At 35.8% G+C, this 25,874-nt stretch overlaps 4 protein-coding genes across 9 annotated transcripts in view; 2 read left to right on the top strand and 2 right to left on the bottom strand.

Moving 5' to 3' along the window:
- Positions 1-2,169: 2,169 nt before the first annotated feature.
- On the bottom strand, positions 2,170-6,325 carry LOC128185973 (tripartite motif-containing protein 2-like). 2 transcript variants are annotated; one of them, XM_052855691.1, is made up of 4 exons: positions 6,148-6,325; positions 4,841-5,011; positions 4,303-4,453; positions 2,170-3,471 (listed from the first exon to the last, which is right to left on the bottom strand). In XM_052855691.1, exons 2-4 carry the CDS (start codon positions 4,971-4,973, stop codon positions 2,580-2,582), a joined length of 1,176 nt encoding a protein of 391 aa, XP_052711651.1. In that variant the 5' UTR covers positions 4,974-5,011; positions 6,148-6,325; the 3' UTR covers positions 2,170-2,579. The 2 variants fall into 2 exon arrangements, with proteins under 2 accessions (XP_052711651.1, XP_052711652.1); XM_052855692.1 differs by lacking the exon at positions 6,148-6,325 and adding an exon at positions 5,244-5,394.
- Positions 6,326-8,771: 2,446 nt separating this feature from the next.
- LOC128184511 (uncharacterized) lies at positions 8,772-11,135 on the top strand. Its single transcript, XM_052854032.1, has 4 exons — positions 8,772-9,285; positions 9,578-10,286; positions 10,371-10,751; positions 10,882-11,135. The coding sequence occupies exons 1-4, from the start codon at positions 8,828-8,830 to the stop codon at positions 11,119-11,121; spliced, it is 1,788 nt and encodes a 595-aa protein (XP_052709992.1). The 5' UTR covers positions 8,772-8,827; the 3' UTR covers positions 11,122-11,135.
- A 284-nt stretch (positions 11,136-11,419) lies between these two features.
- LOC128184492 (uncharacterized) lies at positions 11,420-13,885 on the top strand. The gene is made up of 4 exons (XM_052853999.1): positions 11,420-11,874; positions 12,034-12,733; positions 12,846-13,235; positions 13,468-13,885. The coding sequence occupies exons 1-4, from the start codon at positions 11,435-11,437 to the stop codon at positions 13,711-13,713; spliced, it is 1,776 nt and encodes a 591-aa protein (XP_052709959.1). The 5' UTR covers positions 11,420-11,434; the 3' UTR covers positions 13,714-13,885.
- A 2,452-nt stretch (positions 13,886-16,337) lies between these two features.
- The window catches only part of LOC128183168 (synaptotagmin-1-like), a 34,221-nt gene continuing 24,684 nt past the window's right edge, over positions 16,338-25,874 (bottom strand). For 3 of the 5 annotated variants that reach the window (XM_052852072.1, XM_052852070.1, XM_052852074.1), the window contains 5 exons: positions 24,763-24,930; positions 23,782-23,958; positions 21,932-22,049; positions 19,832-19,965; positions 16,338-18,078 (listed from right to left, as the gene is read on the bottom strand). In XM_052852072.1, coding sequence (XP_052708032.1) covers positions 17,893-18,078; positions 19,832-19,965; positions 21,932-22,049; positions 23,782-23,958; positions 24,763-24,930 — 783 coding nt within the window. In that variant the 3' untranslated portion in view covers positions 16,338-17,892. Of the gene's footprint in view, positions 18,079-19,831; positions 19,966-20,381; positions 20,516-21,931; positions 22,050-23,781; positions 23,959-24,762; positions 24,931-25,874 lie in introns of all 5 variants that reach the window. The other 2 variants (XM_052852075.1, XM_052852071.1) reach the window with 1 other exon arrangement.

The raw sequence follows: 25,874 nt of genomic DNA, 5'->3' as shown, positions 1-25,874 counted from the left end.
ACGAACCAACCCAAGCAGACACCTGTCTCTCGACTCAAATTTTAGTCATGCTTTCTTCATAATCTTCATATATTTTGACATTGACTTTAATCCCATTTATGCAATATTGGATATAAAATTGATCGGAAGGGTATCTTGCTTTCGGCAAGGGTCATACCACCTATTTACCGAATTTCTCGTAATTTCACACTAAGCTGAAGAAATTGTGATAAGAACAAAAAGTGTGTGCGATTGTGTTCGAAGCTCGCTGACGTTGATAAATTTTGATTTTATTTTTTATGTTTTGTGCAGCTGTAATGTGTCACCTTCAAAGTTTGTCAATCACACGTAATTGCTTCCTTACAATATATGTTCTATTAGTGCGCAGTTTTCATTTTGAGTACCAAATTTAAAGAAACACTTGCGTATCCTGTGATGGGGCTTGAAATTCACATTGATAAAGTTACGAATATGCTGTTAAACTGGCATGATGTTAAAATGAGTTTAAATTCTTTTTATTTTATAACATTCGGCTAATGAATATGTGATAAATAAATGGCATCCTTGCAAAATAAGCGCCATGTAAATTTCATTCATAAAGTTATCTTGGGAGAGTCCTAATGACGTCATATTCCCACAAAAGAGACCCGCTGTCGACAACATTGTCCAAGAGATAAGTCACTTTACGTAGATTCTTCTCAGTCAGTGCCCGCTACAGTCTTGAAACAAAACAAGAAGAATGATTTTGATTAAATTCATTTTTATTTTTTAAAAGGCAATTGAAAGAATAACTTAATAACTTAAATATTTTGACTAAAGATGAATGTTTTATGCATATTTTGGCTGAAAATCCCTCAAAATATTTTGCAAATCTGTCGGTTGTTACACGGAAACAAAAAGAGGTATATTGTCTTTTTTGGAGGGGGTAATATCAATGTTATACATTTTATTCTTATAATTTTTATACACCCGAGTATTTTGCCCATGGAGTCAAAACTGACAAGACTTAGAGCTCAAGGTCGTCCACAGGCCCATTGCCTTCGAATATTGACACCCCCTTCGACAACCCGAGCTGAGAGAATATCAAAGAGTACTTGGTTAATCGATTTATATTAAGTAGGTGTATGTAAATCTCTCTCTCTCTCTCTCTCTCTCTCTCTCTCTCTCTCTCTCTCTCTCTCTCTCTGTGTGTCTCTCTCTCTCAAACGAGATAACTCCAACAACAACGTAGTTATTAAGCAAGAGTTGTCTGCTCTTTCCATTTAAATGGTTGTCATGCTTCTACCAGGAACACTATCAATGACATCACAAGTAATGTTATTTTCTCTTCGAATCCAAGAATTAATACCGGGTAAAACATACGGATACCGGGCTATTAATTATTATATTATCAGTCTAAACATAAAATATATTTTATTAATAATTTTTTGACATGTCCTTCATAAAGACAAACAATGTGATTTACATTGTTTGAATTGCACACTTAAATTCTAAAAAGGTGAATTTTATATTCAAGATTATTTTTTTTTTTACTTTGAGCCAAATTAGCAGACATGTATCTCTCTAACTGAGAAAATAATCTATTTTTTCGAGCGACAAATCTTCGTTAAAAAAAAGACGATGTTCGTCTTTCGTCAGATCAATTTATATTTCTTTTGCCATATTATATTTCTTTGAATTCCATTTTAGTAACACTCAACTGCCTCTCATAAGCATATATACTGTATGTAACAAGGCTTTCTTTGAGAATAAAAAAATTAAGCATGTGGAATTTCATTGTTTTTCAAAGTTAAAATTGCGCCGATATTAATTTGATGAAAAACTGTTTTTAAAGTGTTCAATATTTAATATTTTTTCAATGTTTTATGTACTTGAAAATACAAGTACGTCAATGTATTATCTCGAGAGACTATTAACACTTCTATATCAGAGATTATCCTCGGATAAACGTTGGTCCGATACGTTTTTGTTGTTGTACGCTTACGCAAACAAATCAAAAGTGCAATTTGGCGTCAGCCAGAAAAATCATTTTCTCCTTTTTTATGAAAATAACTTTTCGTATTTGTTCACGCAATCTAATGCGATCAAGCAAGATTTGTATAATCTTTGAACAATGTGCGTTTTCTGAAGCACCTGATCAGAAAATGTTCAGAGTTTGAAAGTGCATACAGATGTATATCTAAAAGAAAAACTGCTTCAATATTTATTGTTTGCATAACATACAAATTTCCGCAACAAAATCAAACATATGTAAATGACAACAACATTGAGGGGGAAACAAACTTATAAATATAAATAAAATCAATATAGGAATATTAAAAAAAATCGATAAATCAGAAAAAATAAGTTGATGATTTTTTTCTAATATAGAGCAAATAGAATTGCAAAGCAAAATTAATTATTATGATTATATATACCCCTCCAAATTATGATTTAAAAAGCAACAACCAAATTATATAGGATACGTTGTCAATATGTAACACGTCATTTTGAGAACATGATCTGTTTGTTTTTGCAATGCCATAAACTATTGTGCATTAAATTAATTATCAAATATAGGTTTTCCCTTTTATACCATATACATATACATGTACGCTGTTTCATCTAAAAGACTGTGGGGTGGGGGTGCGTCGCTTGCTAGACCCTGGTCTCGTGATGTGGCAGTGACATGGGCGATACCGGAAAATCTTCAAAGTATGTGGACCAGATAAACTGAACTCCGTAGTAATCAGATGTCCTTCCGGTCCCACTGCGCATGCCTGAATACACCCCGCTTGATCTGTGGGACAAATCGCTTGTCTGAGGAAATCCCCGTTATCATTGTAAACATTGATCGTATGGTTCAACGAATCAGCCACCAGGATCTCGCCCATTCTATTTATAGTTATTCCCGACGGAATCATCGTCAGTCCCTCGCCGGAAGATCGGGGCGAGAACTTCGACACATATCTGCCATTATATGTAAAGAACTTGATTGTAGAGTTAACAGCGTCACACACAATGATTTCCTGTCTGTTGTTCACACAGATTTTGCAACCGAAGGTGTCACGTGATACACCCGGAATGACGAACCGATGTATTAGTTTACCTCCTTTCTTATACACTTCTATAGTCCTTCGAGTTGTAGATACGATCACGTTACCACTGAGGTCACTGGCGATGCTGTAAGGTTCGTCCACTGTTTCGAACACACTCCGGAACTGTCCGCCTTGCGTTATGATTTGAACTCGTTTGTTTCGTTTATCTGCCACCGCTAAATCACCGTTCGGAATTTCTGCTACATCAGACGGTTCATTGAACTGAAGCTTTCCGGTTCCCTTTTTGCCAAACTTGGTCAGGAACACCCCGAATGAATTGAAGATCTGCACGCGGTGGTTCATGGTGTCCGCCACCACTACATCCCCGTCACGTGTTGTGATGACGCTGCGCGGGAAATTAAAATCCCCGTCCCCACTTCCGCGCATGCCTATGTTAAACAGCAGTTTCTCAGGTCTGTAAAGAAAGCAAGTAATCATTTTTCATTTACAAGCGTTATCTTAAGTAATTTTCATTCTAAAGTCAAATACATAAATAATGGTTCATAATCATGAAATCTTGTTCCGTAAAAGCCAAAAAGCATGCTTTGTCTTCTAATCCATATAAACTAAGCGTTCTCATGGTTCTGTGTCAAAAAATGTTCCCTGGTATTTAAAGAAAACATGAACAGCAAACACAAAACAATGATCTAGCACTATAAACTATTGTGCTACAATTCGGGAGACTGCACTAGACATATTCTATTCTTGGTATTGTGGTAATACCGGCCAGAGTGTTCAGCACACACAAACATTCAAAATACCAATGCTGCTAATTCCTGAATAAACATGATGAAATTTTGCCCTACACATTTATTCACTAGCTGCCAATACTTTATTTTTTATTCCCCAAACAGAAAGCACTTTGTCATACTTGTGTACCTGTCCTCGGTAGGTACTGGAGCTTGGGGGAGGACCAACTCTCTGAAAACCAACCATTGTTAATTCACAAGCAATAAATGACACGTTCAAATCACATAATCTAATAGATTAGATTTTTTTTTAATTTCAAATTTGCCTCTATTTTTTTTTTTTGTTTAATTTGTATTGCGCCTTTCCGTTTCTATGACATTTTAAGCCATAGTAGTGAAATTTTTGTCCAGTAAATAGCAAAACATGAAATCATATTACTATAGCAAAATTATTTTAGTTATGAATTTATTTTGATAATATATAATATTAATATATAATATCATGCATTATTGAAAGCCTCATCAGAAACACAGCACGTCAGAAAAGCACTATTTACTTTTTGGTTCCGTCCGAGTATGTTTCTTTGACCTTGAGATTGAGACAGGTGGCGCTCCGGATGGTCTCCCTCAGCCCCTGGGACAGGAGCCAAGTCTCCCACTCACGGGCATCCACATAGTCCTTCATCGACTCCCGTCGGCAGTCATGCACTGCAAACCGACAAAATCAGACAAAGTTACAATCATCATTCCAGGTGGTAATCACCACATGTACCGCTACGATTTTTTTTTAAAGTTTTGAAACTTTTGTGGCCTAGTTTGGAAATTTCTGTAATCAATTTTTTTATTACAAGGAATAACTTTTTTTCAAATATATTTTGCTCGTATACCCATTATTTTCATTATGTTTGCTTTCTTTGACCAAAACAACCTAAAGGAAATGTCAGTTTTTGATTGACGTTAAAAAAATTTGATTTGTGAAACCTTAAAACTACGATCATTTATCGACTTGTTTTGTTGTGTTGTCGTATCAAATATATACACGAGTATCAGAATTACATGGTACATGTATATATACGCTTCACTGGGTACACTTACTTCTGGGTCTCCTGGAGAAGATGGTGGGTGCCGTGTTGTGGTACAGTTCCCGATATGTGGGTACCGGGTACTTGAGTTCCGGGGAAGTATACCCGTGGCCGTACAGCCGGTACCGTGACTGAAAGTCCACCATTGTGTGTTCTACTGATGTCACAGCTCAATTACAGCATTCTGAAAAAAAATTTAAATATAAAATTGATGATTTATAAATCAATGTACCATAAATAACAACTTTCAGCATTGAAGGGTGACATGGCTATTATATCTTATTTGGATCTTGAATAAGACATCAATTTAGAATGAGTTTTTCTACTCTACAAGCATTAGGGCTCTTCTTTGAAGCATCATAGAATTTTAATGTTGATAATTATAAAAAGGTTCGATTTTCATGCAACAGACATACCTAAATATGCACATAAGCGGTCCATATTTCAATAGTAAACGTATAATTTATAACAAATCACTGGATAAACGAAGCAGGTATCCATAAAGCCTACTGCTCACCGTCTTTCAAATGGTTGTGTAGAATCAATATAGCTTTGTTTTATGATGTTTTAAGAGTCGATAATACTTTAGAGAAGGTCGGTAATAAAAATCCGTCACGCAAGCAAGTTTTTGTTTAATTCGACACTCAGCAATCAATGAAGAGCTTTAACTCTGAACATTCAGTAAAAGTGGCATTACACATACAAACTTGCCATATTTGTTTTTTATTAGTATTACATGATTGATTTTTAAAAGATATTCACCTTTAGGAATCCTGGTGTATTTAAAATAACGTGTCTATTCATAGATAATCTCCTTGATAAAAGAAAGATATCGGTGTGTGGTTTAAATGTCAGCCGAAGGAGACGATTTGTGAACGATTTTGATTTGAGGTGCTATATGATATAGAAAATGACGTTTTCTCAGGGCTTGGGTTTTTGTTCCACACTGAATTCTGATCAAGGAGTTTAAACTCGGGGCTTTATTGCTCATTTCATAAGCCCGATTCAACGAATCAATGCATAAAATGTGTAAAATAAACAAATCAATGTTTACTTAATCCACTGGTTATTTCTGACGTTTTAAGGGTTAATTTTGGTCTCATGTGAAATATTTTTTTCACGTACATATCTGAAATACAAAACTACAACAAAGATCTTCAGAAATGTACTTTCCCGACTTGATTAAATACTGGCTTTGTAATTTAATTAAATGTCCAGAGAGCAAATATTCGTTTCAAATGTGCAGTGGACTTTCTAAGTAAAATAATTAAAATTCTGTGTCGATATATAAGAAAGCCGTGAATGACCTATTAGCCTTACCTGGAACCGAAAGATAGTATCCGTCTCTCACCATTCCTCTCGGTTACCTCCCATCTCTGGTATTAGCCAGATCGCTCACACAAGGATCCGTAGCAACGGAAGTCACGGGCGAGACGAGACTTGCTAATTTGAATTTTTAAATGTCTTACACTTGAGACTCCGTAAACGGTTTATGAATGTTCAGACTTAATCCATTATCAATATATTCAATTAAAAAATACATTACAAGTACTTCTACTGTGATCAATTGCTCAGCGTTGGGCTTTATTGAGGAATAAACAAATAATTATAGATTGGTTTTGAGAAACATCTTGAAATCCTTATCTGTACATGAGTTAAGCAATTTGTTACGGATCTTTTCTTTGTGATAATTCCGGTTCACCTGTCGTATGGGGATATGCTTTACCCTAGGCCGTAAGACGTGTGTTACATGAACCTTTGTAACAGGGTATCATAGTGGACAGTCGAACAGAACGGCATGTTCAGACGGCGGAGATGCATGTAACAATGAAATGAGACATTTTGAACTATGTAAATGGGAAGACATTATTGTCTTTTGATTAAGAAAACAAGGTATGACAAGATTAAGTGCGGATTATAAATCAAATCAAATAATTGTTAATACACTAGCTATATAAAATTAGGTCAAATAAATCAATTCAAACACCATGCAGTGACAATTTCAGAATTATTTTATCATATAATGGAATTTATCTATATTCGTAAAATGGAAGGATAATTAAGTTTTGAAATCTCATTTCAGTATTGTTTCTATTATAAAGTAAAATATGAAATATGATAACGTTTTCAATATATAACTGTGATTTTGATATACCTGTCATAGATATATTAATTGAAAGCTGGCCCTAGTAACAGTTGCTGTTGTAGAACCAGTAACGTGGTATTCTTCCTCTATATGAAATACCATATCAATAATGGCATTTTTTTGTAATAAAATGTATTCATTTTCCCCTGTTTTAAACTTCAAGAATTTTTAAATTGTCTGGCGTGCAGTAATTGCCCACATGACATGTTTTATTTATAATTTGTTATACTTTGTTGTTTTTTTTTCAAACGAAATGAATGAAAGGAGATAAATTAAAAATTCACGAAGTATTTTGCTGTTTTTCTCTATTAACTCGCATCTGTGACATTTTTAAAGCAACTCGTCTCTTTTTAAAACTCGTGGGAGAAGTGAACGCATTTAGTAGTAATTACGGATTAAATCCATCAGGATGCACGTTTCTAATTCTTCGCAAAAAATCTTACTCGATCTAAAGTTAAAACAATAAAATACATTGCCCGACTTCTAGATGAACTAGCTTTTTTACAGCTGAGAGAGTGTCGTATGGGGACATTAACCATTATAAGTGTATCTAGAACATAGAAACAGGCAAAACACAGAGTAACAATTGGAGACCGACAAATAATTGGGTAACAGATCTGCCAAATAACGGGGTTACAGTTGAGAAACCGGCAAATAACTGGGTAACAGACCTGCCATATAACGGGGTTACAGTTGAGAAACCGGCAAATAACTGGGTAACAAACCTGCCATATAACGGGGTTACAGTTGAGAAACCGGCAAATAACTGGGTAATAGACCTGCCAAATAACGGGGTTACAGTTGAGAAATCGGCAAATAACTGGGTAATTGGTGAGAAACTGGCAAATAACTGGGTAACAGGTAAGGGATTGGCAAATAACTACCGGTAGCAATCGTAACTACTCGGCCATTTCCGTCACCACAAATAACTATCTTTTTATCGGTTACGGAAAAGGGCGATCGTGATTCGGGTGTACCGGTAGGTGCCAGGTGAGATACTGGCAAATAACTGGGTAACAGGTAAGGGGTTGGCAAATAACTACCGTAGGTAACTGGGGCACAAGTGAAAGCCTTACACTTTGTAAACTTATCTACTGTACCAATAAAGCATCAAAGCTCTGCAACTTTGATTATCTTTAACATTAAAACGTTTACTTGTAAAGGATCGACTCTTACAGCTTCAGAGTTTATTAAAAATAATCTTGAAGGGAGACAAAACAGAATACAGTCACAGAAATAGCATGTTTCTCCTGCCAACACATTTTTTGTGGTGCAATGTTTTTGTTTTGTGCTTTTTGACTGGGAACGTTGCACACAAATGTGATTTGTATTATTTTATATGTGTGATATCTGTGAATATTAAAGAACACCCACACAAGCCTAGTTAACTTCTGTATTTCCTAGAGATAGGGGATTCTAACGTGCGTTCACCTTGATATTGACAGAAAATGATTTGGAGGAAAATCATACACTTCTAAAAATGTATCGCAGTTTATTAAAAAAAAATGAAGGGCATTACAATCTGTATGTGTGATGTATATCTAATTGTTAAGCAAAATCTTAGATTTTAACATTTAGAGGATGCGTTTGAAGTCTAAGTGTTGAGTATCTGTTCTATAAAGCAACCCCCACCCCTGCAAAGAAAAAGTTTTTTTCTAACTAATAGATGCAATTTCTAGTGTGTGCTTGTTTTATTAGTGTAGCCCAAAAGAATTTAAAAATTTGAGGAAACATGAATATTCTAAATTCTGACTGGATCAGCGGCCATGTTCGTGATTATGGTCTATCAGTTGTTAGCACGCCGATCCTCGAGACACCGCGACATGTAGATGTGTTATCAATGTCCATATCACCATGAAATCCTGTATATCATTTACAATATGCCTGGGACTTCTGAGAAGCATCCAAACATCAAGTGTCGGCAAGCCAGTCTATCCGATCACTGCATCCTTGTTCCTGGATAGAACGGATGTTTCCGAATGGAACGAGACCCTGGACCGCTTCCAGAAGCAGGGTGGAGATACAGTTTGGCTTCAAGCACCTCCTTTAGTTCGTCGTTCCAAAGAGGACTTGCAGGAAGACCCGGTCTATAAGTGGTGTCGGGAGAAGGACCATGTAACAGCGGAGGAGGTGGACTGCTTTACGCGCGCGCAACAGGAACTGACGAGTCAAGGACTGAATATCGTAGCTTTCGCGAGTTACCAATATGAGGAGGATTTTAGCAAGGTGATCGTCAAGTGCCCGAAGTATGATAAAATGATTACGACAGTTTACACCTATTTCCGTATTGTTTTACCTGGTCAGCACAGCAGGTAAGTATACGATGTACATGTATCACCTCTATCTAATAGGGTGACAATTGCACCGATATCGAAATTAACCTTGGCTTACACATAGACAAATTGCATAAAAATATGGACAATATCATTTCCACCAAATGCAAAAAGTGCTCAATAAATATATAAAATAACGATGAAAATCACGCAAACTCAAACGGTTTTTGCAAATGGTTTTTTCACTATATATCAGTGGACCTGCTCAGATTTTAATACTAGTATTTGAGACGGGTATGTTAATCAACTGTCTGTAATTTTCCTTATACAGTGACCCCTGTGACTTCAATGGCCTAGACGTTGTTGTATTATTTACTTCTTTTGGCGGCTCTGACGCTCATCAGAGTTTGCTGGAGAGTGCTGCAGCCAGAAACGTATCGGTATATTTCGGAATGCCTCAGATTCCTAGGTCTTGGGAATACAGTGATATTGACAAACAACTACTTCCTGCTTACTTTGAGTGGGTGATGAGAATTCTGGGTGATCACAAGTCTAGATATTCAAACAAAACTATAACAGTAAGTCCGACGATTGCAGGAGTACCGAGTAAACCTATTCGAGTACCACTTTATAAAGCGTTAAAGGGATATTACATATCAGATGACGTCAACATGGGAACTGTCGATAGGTACGGAGATATGTTGATGATTTACGCTTCACTGGTTGCAATAGCCAAACTGGGGGTCTCCAATTCGTTGAAATTAGCCGTTTCTCCCTCCATAGACATGACAACTTTTGGACTTAACAGAACAGTTAATGATCACGTGACAGGCTTTGGGTATATTGTGGAAAGCTCAGTGGATATTATTGCGGTCCATGAGGGGCGCGGATACGGGCATGCAGCTTACTATTGGCCAACACAAGCCACTCAGCCGGTTCAAACGCTGGATCCGCAGCTAGATAAAATTATCAAAAAGATAAATCCGAACTGGAAAACCAATGGCACTTTTCAAGATTGGTTCACTGGAAGCGTCCATGAGGTAACTCTGTTTATATTCTCTTCATTAACAATTTTGTTGTTTAGAACGCGTGAAATATTGTTGTCAATTTCAAACACATTTCAGCTCTTCCAAATACTTGGGAGTGAAGCGGCTGAACTGAGAAAGCAATATTCTTCTCTAGAACTGTGGCTAGGGTTGGAGGCGTTCGATGATTTGAACGACGATCCTTGTCTTCCTCTCAGAGGCATGGCCACGGTCAGAGACACTGTGAACAAACAACGACTAGACTTCGCCCTGGCGCAGGGAGCCGCCGGGGTCAGAAAAGTGGTTGCTTTTTCCTGGGATCCAGATTTCACGTGCACTACCCACAAACACAACATAACATTATCGGAACAGATCGTTCAGGATGCAAAGAGATCTATCATTTTTGAGTGTCGATTTCATTCTTCACAAAATAGATCTGTTGTCGCAATTGGCATCAATGTAATGGGTTCTGGTTTTCATGTAAGTACTAATCAGCAAAACTATTTATAAGTATCTCCTAGATTTTTATCAATAAAATTTTTAAAGTGGTTAAAAATGCATGAGGCACGTTTTCATAAATACATTTCAAATTTCCATATTTGAATTTTAGATTGACTGGGAGGATAACAAAGGACAGCGTCACCAGGACCAGGTATACGGGTGTTATGTGGAGGGGGACTACGGGCATTATCACCCGCTCATTCCCTCCCTGGAGTATGTTCAGGTGTGTGATCCCTATGAAGACTTCCAGCTCGCAGACAAAGGTCACGTGATTGTGAAAGCGCTCGATGGATACCAAGAGTGTATATTCGAATATGACTTTACTGAATCAGAAAACAATGATGAATAAAATATTAATCAGTGCGTATTAAGTGTAATTTCTTTGTACACGATAAACTTTACAGCTGAGTTTTCTTAAATGTATTTGACTTATAATTTAAGTGTATTCGTTTATAGAATTAATTTCTAAATTCGTGATAGTATTCGCAATATATTATTTACACATCATTACTTCCGGAAGAAGGAAACACCCTGACAACCATTGTCAGAAATCATAATATTTTGAAAATGATAAATGATATGCTCTTCGCCAGTGACCTTGACTATATTCTACTAGTTCGACTACAGATAAGTATTTCTTGTTATCACATGCCTCTGTCGACATGAGGGTTTGTGTCTGCTTATTTTTGTTCGCCCTGTTCTCACAACGAGTGTCCTGTGTCCCTTCTAACCCCGTGTATCCCGTGACCGCTGCTTTGTTCGAGAATAGGTTTTCTCTAGGTGAATGGAACGACACGATTGACCAATTCAAGGAAATAGGCGGGGATACTCTATGGAATGAAGCGCCACCTCTGGTCCGCCGATTACTCAAAGACTTGCAAAATGACCCCGGATTCAAAAATTGTGTGGATAACGGGACAGACTGCTTTACGCATGCGCAGCAGGAGCTTTCGGATAAAGGTCTGAAGATTCTGACCTTTGCCAGTTATCAGAATGCAGAAGCGTACGGTGACGCAGTTTTGCGTTGTCCACAGTATGACAGAAAGATAACAACCAAAACCGTTACGTTCTACCGAATTGTATTGCTGGCAGAGAAATCTAGGTGATATTATGATACTCTTACAATTTTCAAATATTCAAATGATATCCCGTTTTCCAAATAACAATGCAAAATCATTATAATGTTATTCATGTACCCATCATAATCCATGTAAATAAGGAGTGAAGGAAAAGTCTTTTTGCTATAGTTTATTTATTTCAGTTCCCTGTGTAACGTATATAAAGGGCAAAATGTAGTGGTCCTGTTCACTTCTTCGTCGGGTCCCGATCCACATGGACTTCTGCTTGAAAGTGCGTTTGCAAGAAATGTTTCTGTGTACCTTGGAATGCCGAGGGTCCCCAGGTCATCTGACCAAAAGATGGATGTTCAGCTTCGCATTGCATATTATGCATGGATAGAAAGAGTTCTGCTTGACCACAAGAACAGGTATACCAGCTACCGCTTCCAAGATTTCTCCACCATCGGAGGAATAAGACCCAAAACGAAAAAGTTTCTGTATGATGCCGTAGAAGGATACTATATTTTTGATGCCACTAACCTTGGAAACCCGAACGAATCAGTAAATCTTCTAAGTGCTTACTCTGCGTTGTCAGGAATGTCCAAATCACTCGTCAACAAAAAGACGGCAATCTCTCCTTCTGTTGACTTGACCACATTTGGTTCTAACCAAACCATTGAAGACCACGTAAAAGGTCTGCAAGTTCTTGCCAAAACAGGGGTGGATGTAATTGCTGTTAACGAAAGCCGTGGGTATGGGAGATCTGCATACTACTGGCCAACACAGGAAAACCTCCCCGTGTCACAGATTGATCCCACGCTTGATAAAATCCTCCATCGAATAAATCCGAACTGGAAGGTCAATGGGACGTTCAGAGATGGGTTCACGGGTAGTGTTCATGAGGTATGAACACGAAAAGGTTTGAACCGCTTGAGTACACTTCAAATAGAATTATAACTTAATACACACTGACAAAAATTTCTATTTCTGATAAAAGTGTTCCTTCTGTCGACAGTTGTTTCGAGCACTGGGAAATGAGACGTCTTTCCTTCCTCAAAATTCCTCGTCTAAGTTTGAGTTGTGGCTTGGTATTAACGCCTTTGACGATCTGGATGACGACCCGTGTGTCTCTGCTGGGAAGGTTGGAGGGGCGATGGACACAGTCAGCAAAAAGAGGATTGATCTCGCCCTAGCGCATGGAGGATTCACGGTACACAAAGTAGTGGGCTTCTCTTGGGATCCTTTCTTCACGTGTACGACCAAACGATCCAAAACCACTCTGTTTGACGCCATTCTGAATGATTACGGCCGTCCAATGATGCTAGACTGTCGCTTCCACTCTTCAGCAAACCGGTCTGTTGTTATTCTCGGGATAAACCTTCTTGCTCTACAGCAGGGGTTTACGGTAAGTCATCGTGCTCGGATCTGGAGTGGGTTAACATCATCGAAAAAAGGATTGGAACAACTCCTCTTTGTAAACTAAATTTTCTTTCGGACTATCATCATTCCGGAGAAAAGAAATTCTGGATTAAGGCCTGGTCATTTTGAAAAGAACATGAAGGCAAAATGAACCAGAAACTAATTGTTGTTTCGGGTTTGTCTGTACAATTATCATACTTGATGACTTTTTTCTGTAGATTGATTGGCCAGACAGAGACGGTAAACGCCATACCTCTGACGTATACGGCTACTATTTTGAGACGGATTACGGATTGGAGCACGGTTTGATTCCCTCCATTATATACACCCAGACCTACGACGCATACAACGTCTTTGACCTCGCTGATAAAGGTCACGTTGGCGTAAAGGCTGGAGGGGCATTCAACAACTGTATTTTTGAATTTGATTTTACGGAAGACCTTGAGGATAATAAAAGGAACTGAAAAAATAACTGCCGTAATTATGTTAATCCGGGATACATGTAAACAATAAAATGATTTATTAGTCCACAGTTGGTAACACTTACTATACATAAACATTGTAATGGTCATGGCAGAAAAAAATACATAACCTGCAAAAATGGCAACAGTCCCATCTTTTTGAACCATCAAATAAAGAGCATATTAACATCAGAAAATGGGTAGAGTGTGTTATGTATACATGTATAACGTGTTGCCAGATGGATAAAAAATACATTTGACCTTTCGCAGATCTTCGAGTTTAGTCGTTATTTTTTTATCACTTTTAAACCGTATATAACTATATATCGAGGTAGACAGTTTGATACATGTACATATATGGGAGAAAATACTGCAGGTGCAAATATTTTCAACATACACCAACTTGTAGCGATCAGAATAGTTTTAGGATGCTTAATTTTTCTGCAGTATGTTTAAAGAGGTTGTTCCTCTGTTTTTGGGTAGCCATTTTGGGTCACCTCTAGTCTGAAAATTGTGCATCATATATTAATTCTATTTGTATATTTATATTTTACAACGCAAAATAAACTATATTAAATAAAATAGTTAATGGAAAATTACATATTTACAGAGTTTGGTAAAGGACTGTATTTTGTGGAAAATAAAACTCAATAGTTTAGGGTACTGTAACTTTAGCTTCCTAATTTTTAGTGCAGACCAAAATTATAATAATTATTTCTGCATTGGGATACCTTCATTTTGTTCTGAAAAACATATCTGAACATATTTTGAATATTTCTATTGACTTGTTTTGGCATATTCAGCTTATATTTCATAACTGTCAACAACAAAAAAAATGCCTAAAGTTAGCTTGTTTCATGCCATATCTAAATATTTACATTATTGATCCAAACTTTGGGGGTTTTTTTTTTACTGAATCTATAAGATTTTTCTGAAAAGTCTGTTATAATTTGAGTAAAAGTTTGAGACTTTTCCTTAATTTCACTGCATTTTGAATCGTTAATCACCGCAAACAGCGTTTTATTAGTGCAAAAGGTCAAATTAGTAATAAGGTAATGAAGTAGTGAACCTTTTCTATATAATTAATTTGATTTTTATTTATTTTAATTATAACATATTTGAATATGATGCCATGGTTTATTCCAATAAAAAATAAAATAGAGGGAAAAGGTTTTTATCTTAAATTTGCACTTTCAGTGCAGAACGGTCATGTTAAATGCACCAAAGAGTGAAAGGAGAATTCGATATATTGCAACGAACTTCCAATCGAAATAATTATTTAGATGATGTTTTATTTCGTGAAACTGTTACCCAACAGCGTAGCGCATTCGTATATCTACGAATCTGTACATGTAAGTCATGAGTTCAGTCAAAGTCCGCTAGGGCTTTTATATTTTTTGTTACACGTCCAGAAGTTTTTACACAGGTAGGATTGGTAAATTACATTCATCAATCAAGATTCATTAAATAAACTTGTTTGTGCAGCATGCATCACAACATATCATCCAGCTAGGTGCATGCATAGCATAGGCGTCGGAACCGGGGGGGCTAGGGGGGGCTTAGCCCCCCCCCCCCCCCCCCACTTTTTTGCAAAGTTATACCTAACCATTAGAAACATAGCTTGATAGAGGGTTCAGCCCCCCCCCCCACTTTTTCTCGTAGGAAAGATTATTGTTCCTAAATTTACCTTGAAAGATTGAGAAGTTAGTTTCAGAAGCATACTAGCCCCCCCCCCCCCCCCCCCCCCCCGGATTAGGAATTTCATGATTTTGGAAAAAAGAAAACTTGGGTAAGTAATTTTTTATTTGGAAGTATAGGTATACTTCCCCCCCCCCCCCCCCACCCCACGGATTAGGATTTCCATGATTTTGGAAATTACTTTTTTCTCAATATTTCTGAGGATTAGTCTAGCCCCCCCCCCCCCCCCACTTTCAATTTGCTTCCGACGCCTATGCATAGTCATGTAACAGCTGCATGTTTTAAAGATGTAATAAATAAAAATAGTAGTTTTTGCTTACTAATTATGATTAAACCCCAGCTATTTTGCACTTCTGAATACTATATGATATAAGCATATACTAAACTTGGTAATTTGATTAAAATCGGCTGTTTTGATACGCTACCGCGTACACTGACTAGCCGGGGGAGGTGGGAGGCTGAAAACATGTTACGTGCGTAGGAAAACGAGAGCGAACGAATTCCATAAATCTGTCAACAACTTAACAGTCAACAGTAATTATCTTCACAGCTTAGCTGGTAATTTCATTTGGGAATAATTTGATTGTATAATTGTTTTTATTTGCATGTTCAACTTCTAAACTTGTTAATTTTATGATTTCTATGTTTTTCATGAAACCAGTCCTAAATACATCTCAGTTGTTTACCTTCTTTGGAGAAGGAAACTGACTCAATCTTAGCTTGCTTAGAGCTGCTTGCATCCATGATTAAAGTTAATTTCCTTTTCGTGTATGATCCAAGTATATATATCATGGCATGCACATCCATGATTCAAGGTCATGACCTTTTTTTGGTAAGGTCAAAGTATCTTGGCATCCATGACTCAACTTGACCTTGAGAGGGCATGGTCCATGACACTCTAACAAACAAAGGACAAAGAAAGACCAAAATTTTCTGACACAAAAGTTTATTGTACCACTGACTACAGAAGATCTAATGATTAGACACAAGTTTGTGACCAGTCTGGATTTACACGTGGATTTCTAAAGAAAGAGAGAAATTAACACACCAGTAAACATCACTCAATCACGACAGGTCAAAGATAGATGACCTTTGACCTTCACAATTTAAATAGACTGTGGTTAGGCTTACTTTTGATAAAACTTGCATTGCATGCATTACATGGTCAGTCCGTGGTTCAGACGTCTATATTATTCATAAACAAGATTAAAAACAAAACAACCTTTAACAATAACAACATAGGCCTGTAGACTTGTTCAAGGGATAAACAAATCAGAAACATCCGACTTTTGATCATGTCTGTACAACAAACACTGGAAACTGAGATTCTTTACAAAATAATAATTATATTAAATGGCAAATTATTAGTCAATCAAGCTTGTTATTCAAAACATTGGAATGGATTCTTCACAAAACAACCAATATTTGTATAAAAATTAAAATAGTAAACAATGAACCCTGAAAAAAGTAAATAAATGCCATTTTTTGTTTTAAATATATTAAGCAAGTTTGAGTTTCTGTAATAATTTTTTTTTGAGATGCCATGGAATGTAGAGACAGGAATGTGGTATGTACAGAGATGAGAGGAAATGAACAGGGCTACTGCTAATTAAAACACAATGACATATACATATCTTAAGTAGATTTCAATCTTAGCACAAATTTTCTGGGGGTTTTTTTCAATTCAGAGTCACAGTATCATCAAATACTTGCTATAAAAGTGAACAATACCCTTGACATTAAAAATTTCTTAGTAAAAGATTCGATTTGATTTTACAGTAAACCATGCGAAATAATGCATCAAACATTGATGAAATATCAAGCATCAATTATTGTGAACTTTTTGCAAAAGTTTAGATGAAAATGGCTGTTAAAGCAGCAAGAATAAGATAGTCTGGTGAGATAGAGAGAGAGACATTTTCTATATAAATAATCTATCACAGAACAAATTCTTGAACCGGTTCTACACTTGAACAACCTGATGAAGAACTAGCTACAACAACCAGTTACCATGGATACACCTTCCCGATAGTCACTACAATAAATGCTTCAAAACATGTCATAATAGCATCTGCAGACTAATGGTCTTAGCAATTCAGTAAAATTCTTGCTGATCTGAGAGGGTTTTTTCACAAAATGATATAAATACCAGTATATAGTCAACATAATTCAAAATTCTACAGAGCTTTTAACTTCTACAATACGTGTATATTTAGATTGTTAAAATGATATTGCACGAGAAATCAAAAGAAGAGGTATCTTCCTTTTGTTCTTTTAACATTTTTCTAAACAGGGACAAAAATTTAACGTTTGATCCCCGATGTATCAAAAATTTACAATGATGGACAATTCAACTGAAACATGTTTTTTTTCCACGACTACGCTACGAAAAGAAAACACAATCACTGGAACAGCGCAATGACAATGAAGAGTCAGTTACAAGGGAGACAACTGCGCCGCTGTTGTGGGCCTAGTGTGGTGTTTTTAGCTTTTCTCGGGCACTTCCTGTAAGGTGTGCCACTGGGCGATGGGTCGTCGTGGGTTTGCCAGCATGTCACTCCAATGGCGGAGCTCGGTTCCACTTGAATTACATCCCAGGACGACACGCCCAATCGGTTCCGAGGTTCCTATTCTGTCATAATCTACCACTGTGATGTACAGCTGTACCTTCTAGATGCATAAATATTAAATCAAATTAAAATGGTTTTTATACTTGTGAAATGTATAGGTGTAATCGCAAGTAGATTTAGCAATTCTATACAGAAATGCATTATAGAAAGTCCCATTTATCATTGAAATAATTTTATGTATAATATATATATCAATAATGGTTCAAAATGTACAAATATTTATAATAAATAAAAAAAATCAAGAAGAGAAATTTTCAGAGTAAAAAGTTAAAATTGATCAAATGATATTAATCGAAAACAATCAAAGGCATATAATGTAAGGAAATCTTAACAAATTGGTGTTCAAATCTAATGGTCTTTTTGAAAAAACACAGAAATGTGCAACATGCTACAAAACATTCAACTTCAAGACAAGCAATCACCAAAAAAGCTCCAACATGCGCAGATTAAGACTTAAGATCAATCTCTTATTCAGGCACTATCTTCATCAATACTAGTAGTCATACACATTTGCAAGCCAGCGTGCTAATAAGGGTTGAGGTTTGAGGGCAAAACCTCAATTTCACTTACCTTGCATGATAATAAACCAAGTCCTTCTTATATATAGATTGAATATTCCCCTCACCTGATTACGCATGTCAATGATACTTTGTTCCTGTACTATTGTTCCAAGACAATTGAAGCAAACTTGTTTGTAACTTCTGAATTTTTATCATTTGGAAATGAAAAATTTACTAGATTAGAAGATGCTTATTTTAACAGCTGTTCAAAACCTTGTTCACAACTTGACCATAATGGAGTGATTGTTTAGAGCTGCAAGTTCATAGGAAACCTTTGAGCACATGAACTCCTTAGGGGTACACATCTATACACGGAACGTATACGTATATATATATCACTACACACACTACAGTATTACTGGCACCAACGAATACGTGTGGGAGATCTACCACTCAACACCACTATATATACTGCACTGTGACCAGCTACTACAGATTACAATTATTACAGTTATTACAGCTAGTTGAAAGCGATGTCATCAACATTATTTCTTTTCTTTGTGAGTATTACAGTACAATGAATGGGAAAGGAATGAAACTGTTCACAGAAAACATGAAAATAACTTTTGATTTTTTTGGAAGAGTCATACCATATGTACCAAATCAAGGGAAATGTTTACCATGTAATCAAATGTAATAAAGATATTCTGCCATAAAAAAAAAAAAACAAGTATAAACTACTGTATACAGGGAAATATCCGCCCCCATTTTATTTTCATCCATTTCGCCCTCGTTGTCAGAGGGTGAATTTAAGACTGGGAGAACTCTTGATTACAAAAAATATCTCTGTTAACACAACTGCATCTGGGCGAATTCAAGACGGGGCGAAACCGTCTGCAAGTGTAAAAGGGCGAAAATTACACGGGGCGAAAATAACCCTGTATACAGTATTCATTCAGTTTGAAAGTTTTTTTTTCGTTTTTTCGCTCTAGTTCTGTGAACAGTTGATGGAGGTGGAATGGGTTACAGAACAAATGTGGGGGAATTTGTTAGCTGCTGCAAGGTAATAAAAAATCCCCTTTCTGTGATGGGGAGCATTATAGCCATTACAATTATTAATCAACTGCGCACAGAAAGAAAAATAACAGCAAAACTGGCAGGTTTCTGACTTTGAAGGACAAGACAATAGGCTTTTAACATCAACCATACTGGATCTAGGTATCATAGACAAGACAGCACTACTGAGTCACAGCATTAACATGGCTGCCACAAGCTGGTGGCCTAAACTGGTACCTGTATCTGTTCGAAGGGCACCTCGAAAGTGAATGACTCGTTATAGTATGGATTAAGTGTGCACTTCTTGATGGTGGTTTTCTTCTTCTTGACCCGTTTCCCATTTAACATCATAGAGATCTTAACATATGGATCTAATCAAACAAAAACAGTGAGAAAACAGATCAAATATAACTGTAAAATAAATTCCAAAAGCTCCCAAAATAATCAGGCATGCATGATCAGATGTTTTTGAGTCAATAGCCAACAAAACACAGGAAGTTTTCAGGAATACTGAAACTGAAATTCGGAAATGCCCCAAATAAATTAATAAAAATCTGATTTTTAATTAATAATTTTAAAACAAACAAGTGAAATTTTTTTTTTTTAATTTAATCAGAAAATCATTTAGTTTTTATATAAACTTCTGTGATGGTTGGCCTGGAGCTAAACAACTGATCATCAAATAAAATGTAAATATATAAACGTATATATATGGACTAATAGTTGACACCAACTAAAAAACAATAATCAAACAAAATGTCCCTGCGGGTGGCAAGCAGATCGGTACCTGAATCTGCTCAAAAGGAACCTCAAACGAGAAGGACTCATTAAAGTAGGGGTTCAAGGTATTTTTCTTAATGGTGGTTTTCTTTTTCTTCAGGCGTTTGCTGCCCTGATAGAGGGCAATTTTCACATAGGGATCTGTTAAAACACAGAATTACAACACTAAATCTGCTTCTTACGAATATCTTCCAAAATAATTTTTGTTTAACATCTCAGTCCCTAATTAAGATTAATTTAACACAATAAAAAATTTTCTTCTCGTTACTTTTTTAAAAATTAAATGAATGTCTAGAAGCAAAACTAATATTATAATAATCATTATATGTCACAAAAAACCATCAGCTATCAAAATATTGCAAATAAGAAATAATCATTAAAATTTTGAGCTATTGTTTTAAATATTGTTGATAAATACTGTAAATTCCTTATATTACGCGAATACTTAATTCCGCGATCCCACTGTTTTGTATCAAATTGCGAGAATAAAAAATCGAGAACGTAGAACATTTGTCCATATTTCTTATAGTTCTAAACTCTCAGAAAAAAAATGGCAAGGTTTTAAAATCTGCGAGCGGTGTTTCTCACGATTTTACGCGGATGTAAATTCCTCGCGTTTAATTTGGAATTTACAGTAATCAAATCAAATTAGTAAATCGACTGTTGACATGCAATGTACTCTACTCTAACATTTACCAATAATGCATTATAACTGTTATATTCCCCCAGAGATGTTTTGGCAATAAATCATTCAAAATCTTTTTTTCTCATCTACACTGGGAATAATAAATAGACATAAGTCTAAGGGACATTCATTACTTTTTCAAAAAACATTGAGATGGAAACCTGAAATAAAGATCATATGATAAATCTGACACTTCATAAATTCATACAATGCCCATGGGCCACAAAGGTCACCTGAGTATCTTTTAGCCCTGTGTTTCATAGAATGGCATTTTAATACACACAAATTTACTTAAAATACTATTGCCCACTGTGCATTACATGTATTACCAATATATTGCTTTGGATGTAAGAATAGATGAATAGGATGGCAGATATTAACAGAAATCAAAATATTGTACTAGTCATTAAACATGGGGGAGGGGGCGGGGGCGTTATAATGTCCCAAGAAATTTCATGTGGTGTTTCTGAATATGGAGAATTAGAGAGTTTATATTTAAAAGATTACATCAACTTCAACATTATTGTCCAAAATGTGTTGCCTTTGGGGAAGATGGTCATGATTTTCGCAATTTAAGCTCCCTTGTTCTACATGTGCTGCTCTGTAAATTTGGTAGAGATTAACCTTATATGGCAGTTTTAAAGAGGAATCTAAAAATCTTCAAATGTTAATTAAGATTGACGCAGATGGTACAATCCAAAACAACATAAGTCATTTAAGTTTACCTCAGGTGATCTAAAAATATAATGCACGTTGTATATCAATTGACTAGAAATTTTTTTCCATATGGAAAAAGCTGTTGTTTATGTTCTTTATTGATGCCCATGTTAAATGTTTTTTTATTATCCTTTGAAACAGCCCCTTTGTTTTACCTGAGAGACCACCCACGTCCATCTTTTTGAGATTTTTGGCCTCCAGTACGACGACGGTCAGCTTCCCTGCCGTGGGAACGTATCGCAAGGAGAAGCAAATGTCTCCCAACTTGTTCTCCTGCAAAACAAAGAAACGGAACAAAATGTATTTTAGAAGTTACACTATAATAAAGGAGGACAAGTCAATGGCTGCATGATGTGCATCTACAAGAATTATCAATGACCCAAATTAGTTTCTCATAATGACTTTAAGACCTACTATAAAGAATGCATGTATCTTGTACAGGTAGGTTGACACTTTTTAGATTATACACTTTGGAGTCTTTGGAAACTTAAATCAAAAAATTGTGTAAAGACTTTCACAATCTTCATGCTGGCTTTTACAATCAATCTTTAACACAAATTGAGAGGAAGGAAATTTGCAAGTAGGCTATATTGGTGACTAAAAATATATATATGGTAAATCATAACAGGATTGTGCACTGGTACATGGATTTGTAATTTTGCAAACAACATCTACATGTTGTATAAAAAGCTCTTAAAACTACAGAAGCAGCATCTGTCGCTTTAAAAATGATCATTTTTCTAGAAAAATGTCTTCAATGAGAATCTGAATGCAAAGGTTATATTAAGTCTATACATAACTATCCCTTGATTTGATCGTATTGTATGATATGATTCCCTGTTCTTAATAATGGACAGTCCGTAATGCGCAGTTATTGGTGTCTCTTCTGGCAGGAAGCTTGTTTATGTATGTTTTTGGCTCCATGCCAATAAAAAAAATTTCGAAACAAAACACTGATTGTTAGTAAAAAGAAAAAGAAAAAGACAAGCATAGATTTTTTTTAGAAATCCATAGGTCAACAAAATTTGTGCTACAAGATATTTACTAACTTGTCTTTACAAACAAATCAAACATATTTAGCATTACCAACTCTGCAGAGTATTGATTTTTTTTTCACTCTTCAGCCCATTTAGGCTAAGTCATTTCAATGGTAAACAATTCAGAAAAAAAACAACTAATGGAAGCAATCATCCATTATTTTCATAGACATTTCCCTAAGCATTGCAAAGTAGAAATCATTAAACAAATCTCAGCAAAATTAACTAAACTAAAACCCTCCAAAAAAAAAAAAATCAAAACAAACTGGTGTTCTTCCATTTTGTTTAAGCCGATTGTGTGGTGCCCCCTGGGGAAATTGAGGTGCCCTTGGGGAAATTGTACTGACAGTGGGAGGTTTATTCCCCCATATCACGCTTTGTTCCACTCAGACTTAGGGGAACCATGGCATACACTAGCTGTCAGCGTGGCAACAGATTGCTGATTAAATCTCATCAGCTTTTTACTGTATATACTATTGTAGATTTCAGGCAATGCATTAACTAGTGACAGTGCAAAAATCACGTCAACATAAAGGCAGCTAAAGTGCTTCCTGATTAGATATACCTTTGAGAAGCACCGGAAAATTCCCAAAGAGACATAATTATTTTAATGATTTCCATCAGTCACCTAAGTGGCTGGTAATTTGATCAGTGTATATCCATGTTTTTACCCTAAATCAGATATTTTGTAGCTGATAGAAGATTTTCCAAAACAAAGCAAAATTATGGCACAACTTTCATCTTATAGATAAGTAATCAAAACCTTGACCTCCATTAAGTTCTAACCTTGAACTTCAACTAGACAGAAGAGGATTAAATATCCGCTAAATGGCCAATTTTTAACAAAAAAATTATCACACAGCAATCACAATAAAATACAAACTGCTTTTGCATTGCTTTAAATTGTAGTTTTGATAGCTTGACTTTAACATGACCTTTCGAGTATGTAATCGCTCTAGGGTTCTCACCTTTTCAGCATCATTATCAGGGCTGATTAAGTCTCGCCACTCTTCAAGAACTTGACACAAGTCCACAGTGTTAAGTGGAATTTTTACTTGTCCAATCTGGTCGTGCTTTGAAAATCGGTCAAAGTCGTAGATTGCGAATACCAATGTTTTTGCCCCTACCTCTGCATAAGGAACATTCTGCAAAACAGAAAAAAAATATCGAATGCAATTAATTTTCAAGATATCAAGGGACCATGTTTTATCTTAGAGTAGGAGGTTCACAATAACTTTAAACTTTATCAATTTAGAACGATCTCCCAAGGTAATTATTTAACTGTGATTTGTATCAAGACCTTTATAGTCTTCAAACTTTACTCTTCAAATGATTGGAAATTTCTAATGTCGCAAAAAACAGTTCCAAATGACAATTTGTAGAAAACAATAAAAAAAAACCACAGAAAGCAAGTTATTGATTTAACTGCAGAAGAGGCGGAAATAATTCCCGGAACATGTCGTGAGGAATGATGAATATGTCCGTTCTAACAAATCAAGTGGCTTCATATAGCAAGCATCAGGACCATTTCTCATTAGACCGAATATTCTGTCCAAAGCATCAGTACAGGAAAATCACTTTGAAGTTTGATATAAATGTCCTTGTAATTACAAATTGTTTCAAGTGCACACAGTTCATAAAATTAAAGAGCAAGTTGAGTCTAATTTTACGCAGGAAAATGTCTTTAAAGAAAATCAATAAAAATTCGCAGCGTTTTCTGGATTTGTAGCGAGATTTTTTTTTTGGCTCACATTAATAAGTTCTAATTTCTGTATGCCAACTAAAGATCAGTAGGGCATAGACTGACACAATTATGCAAACAATCCAGACTAAGACGTCATAACAACCCTTAATTATATACCAAAAATTAACAGCTTTCAAAAAATGGGTCGAAAAATGACGGTACTTAATATCACCATGTAAAATACCCTCCCCATTTATCTGTTCACCTTGAAGGTAAATGTTTCATTGAAGACGGGGTTCAGTGTCTTGCGATGAACTTTTGTTTCAAATTTCTTCTTTTTGTCGGGCAGGAGGTAAACTTTGACGTACGGATCTGAGGTGCCAGACATGTCCATACCCGGTAGGTCCGCAGCTTGAATTACGCCCACCGTCAGCTAAAATGAGAATAAAAAAACACTGTGGAAATGGGATCACTTTGATATAACAACACATGTGATGGATCAACAACACGTGCAGTTGATCTGATCATTCAAAAAATACATGTATCAATCATTATTTCACTTGATAAGTTTGATCCAGCTGAACAGTAACATATTTTGAAGACATAAATATATCTTGATAAATATGTGATAAAAAATTATATCCTGTTTAAGTAGAACAAATAAGGAATGATTTCTTAAAATGTAATCTGAATTTTTGTACAGAATTCTGTATTGGGAGGTAAAAAACAACTCAAAGGGAAAATTAAGAAGATATAGACATAAATAAAAAGATGTGGTAGAGTTTTAGAGTGATGGAGATGACAAAAGCCATAGAAATAATCAGAATATTCTCAAATATCATGAAGAGTGTTAGAATAAATTGGGAATGCTAATATATCAATTTTCTCTGAATGAACCCCAAGAACCAATAACCATTACACTTGAAGCCTGTGTTTGCTTGTCACTTACGGTACTTATACTCTACAGAAATTGTTTCATGCCAAAAAGTCATAACACTGTCCACTGATTATCCTGTCATATCTCGGGGTGATTTGCGACACTAGTTCTCGACAGAATATAATAATTAAGACAGATTTATAAGCTAACATCTATTCATTTTTCTAATTTTCTGAAGCCAAGAAGCCACATATTGATTCATCAGAGACGAATAGAAAATTCAAGGGCCACAACCATTGATTTTTCTTTTCAGGGGACGGACATACATTTCAAAGCGATATGAATTGATTGCAAAGGCAATTATTCAAACTTAATTGGTCTTTGCAACAAAATTAGATTTCAATAAAGCGTGTAACTAATACCCTATTCAATTCACTGATAAAGAGAATAAAATCAATGTGTCTTAATCTCTATTTTACTCCATACTGTGTTTTCTCCAA

Source organism: Crassostrea angulata, chromosome 5 (assembly GCF_025612915.1).
Source record: "Crassostrea angulata isolate pt1a10 chromosome 5, ASM2561291v2, whole genome shotgun sequence".
Classification (NCBI taxonomy): Eukaryota; Metazoa; Mollusca; class Bivalvia; order Ostreida; family Ostreidae; genus Magallana; species Magallana angulata.
The sequence above is the reverse complement of the archived record's forward strand: the minus strand, read 5'-3'. Positions and strand labels throughout refer to the sequence as shown.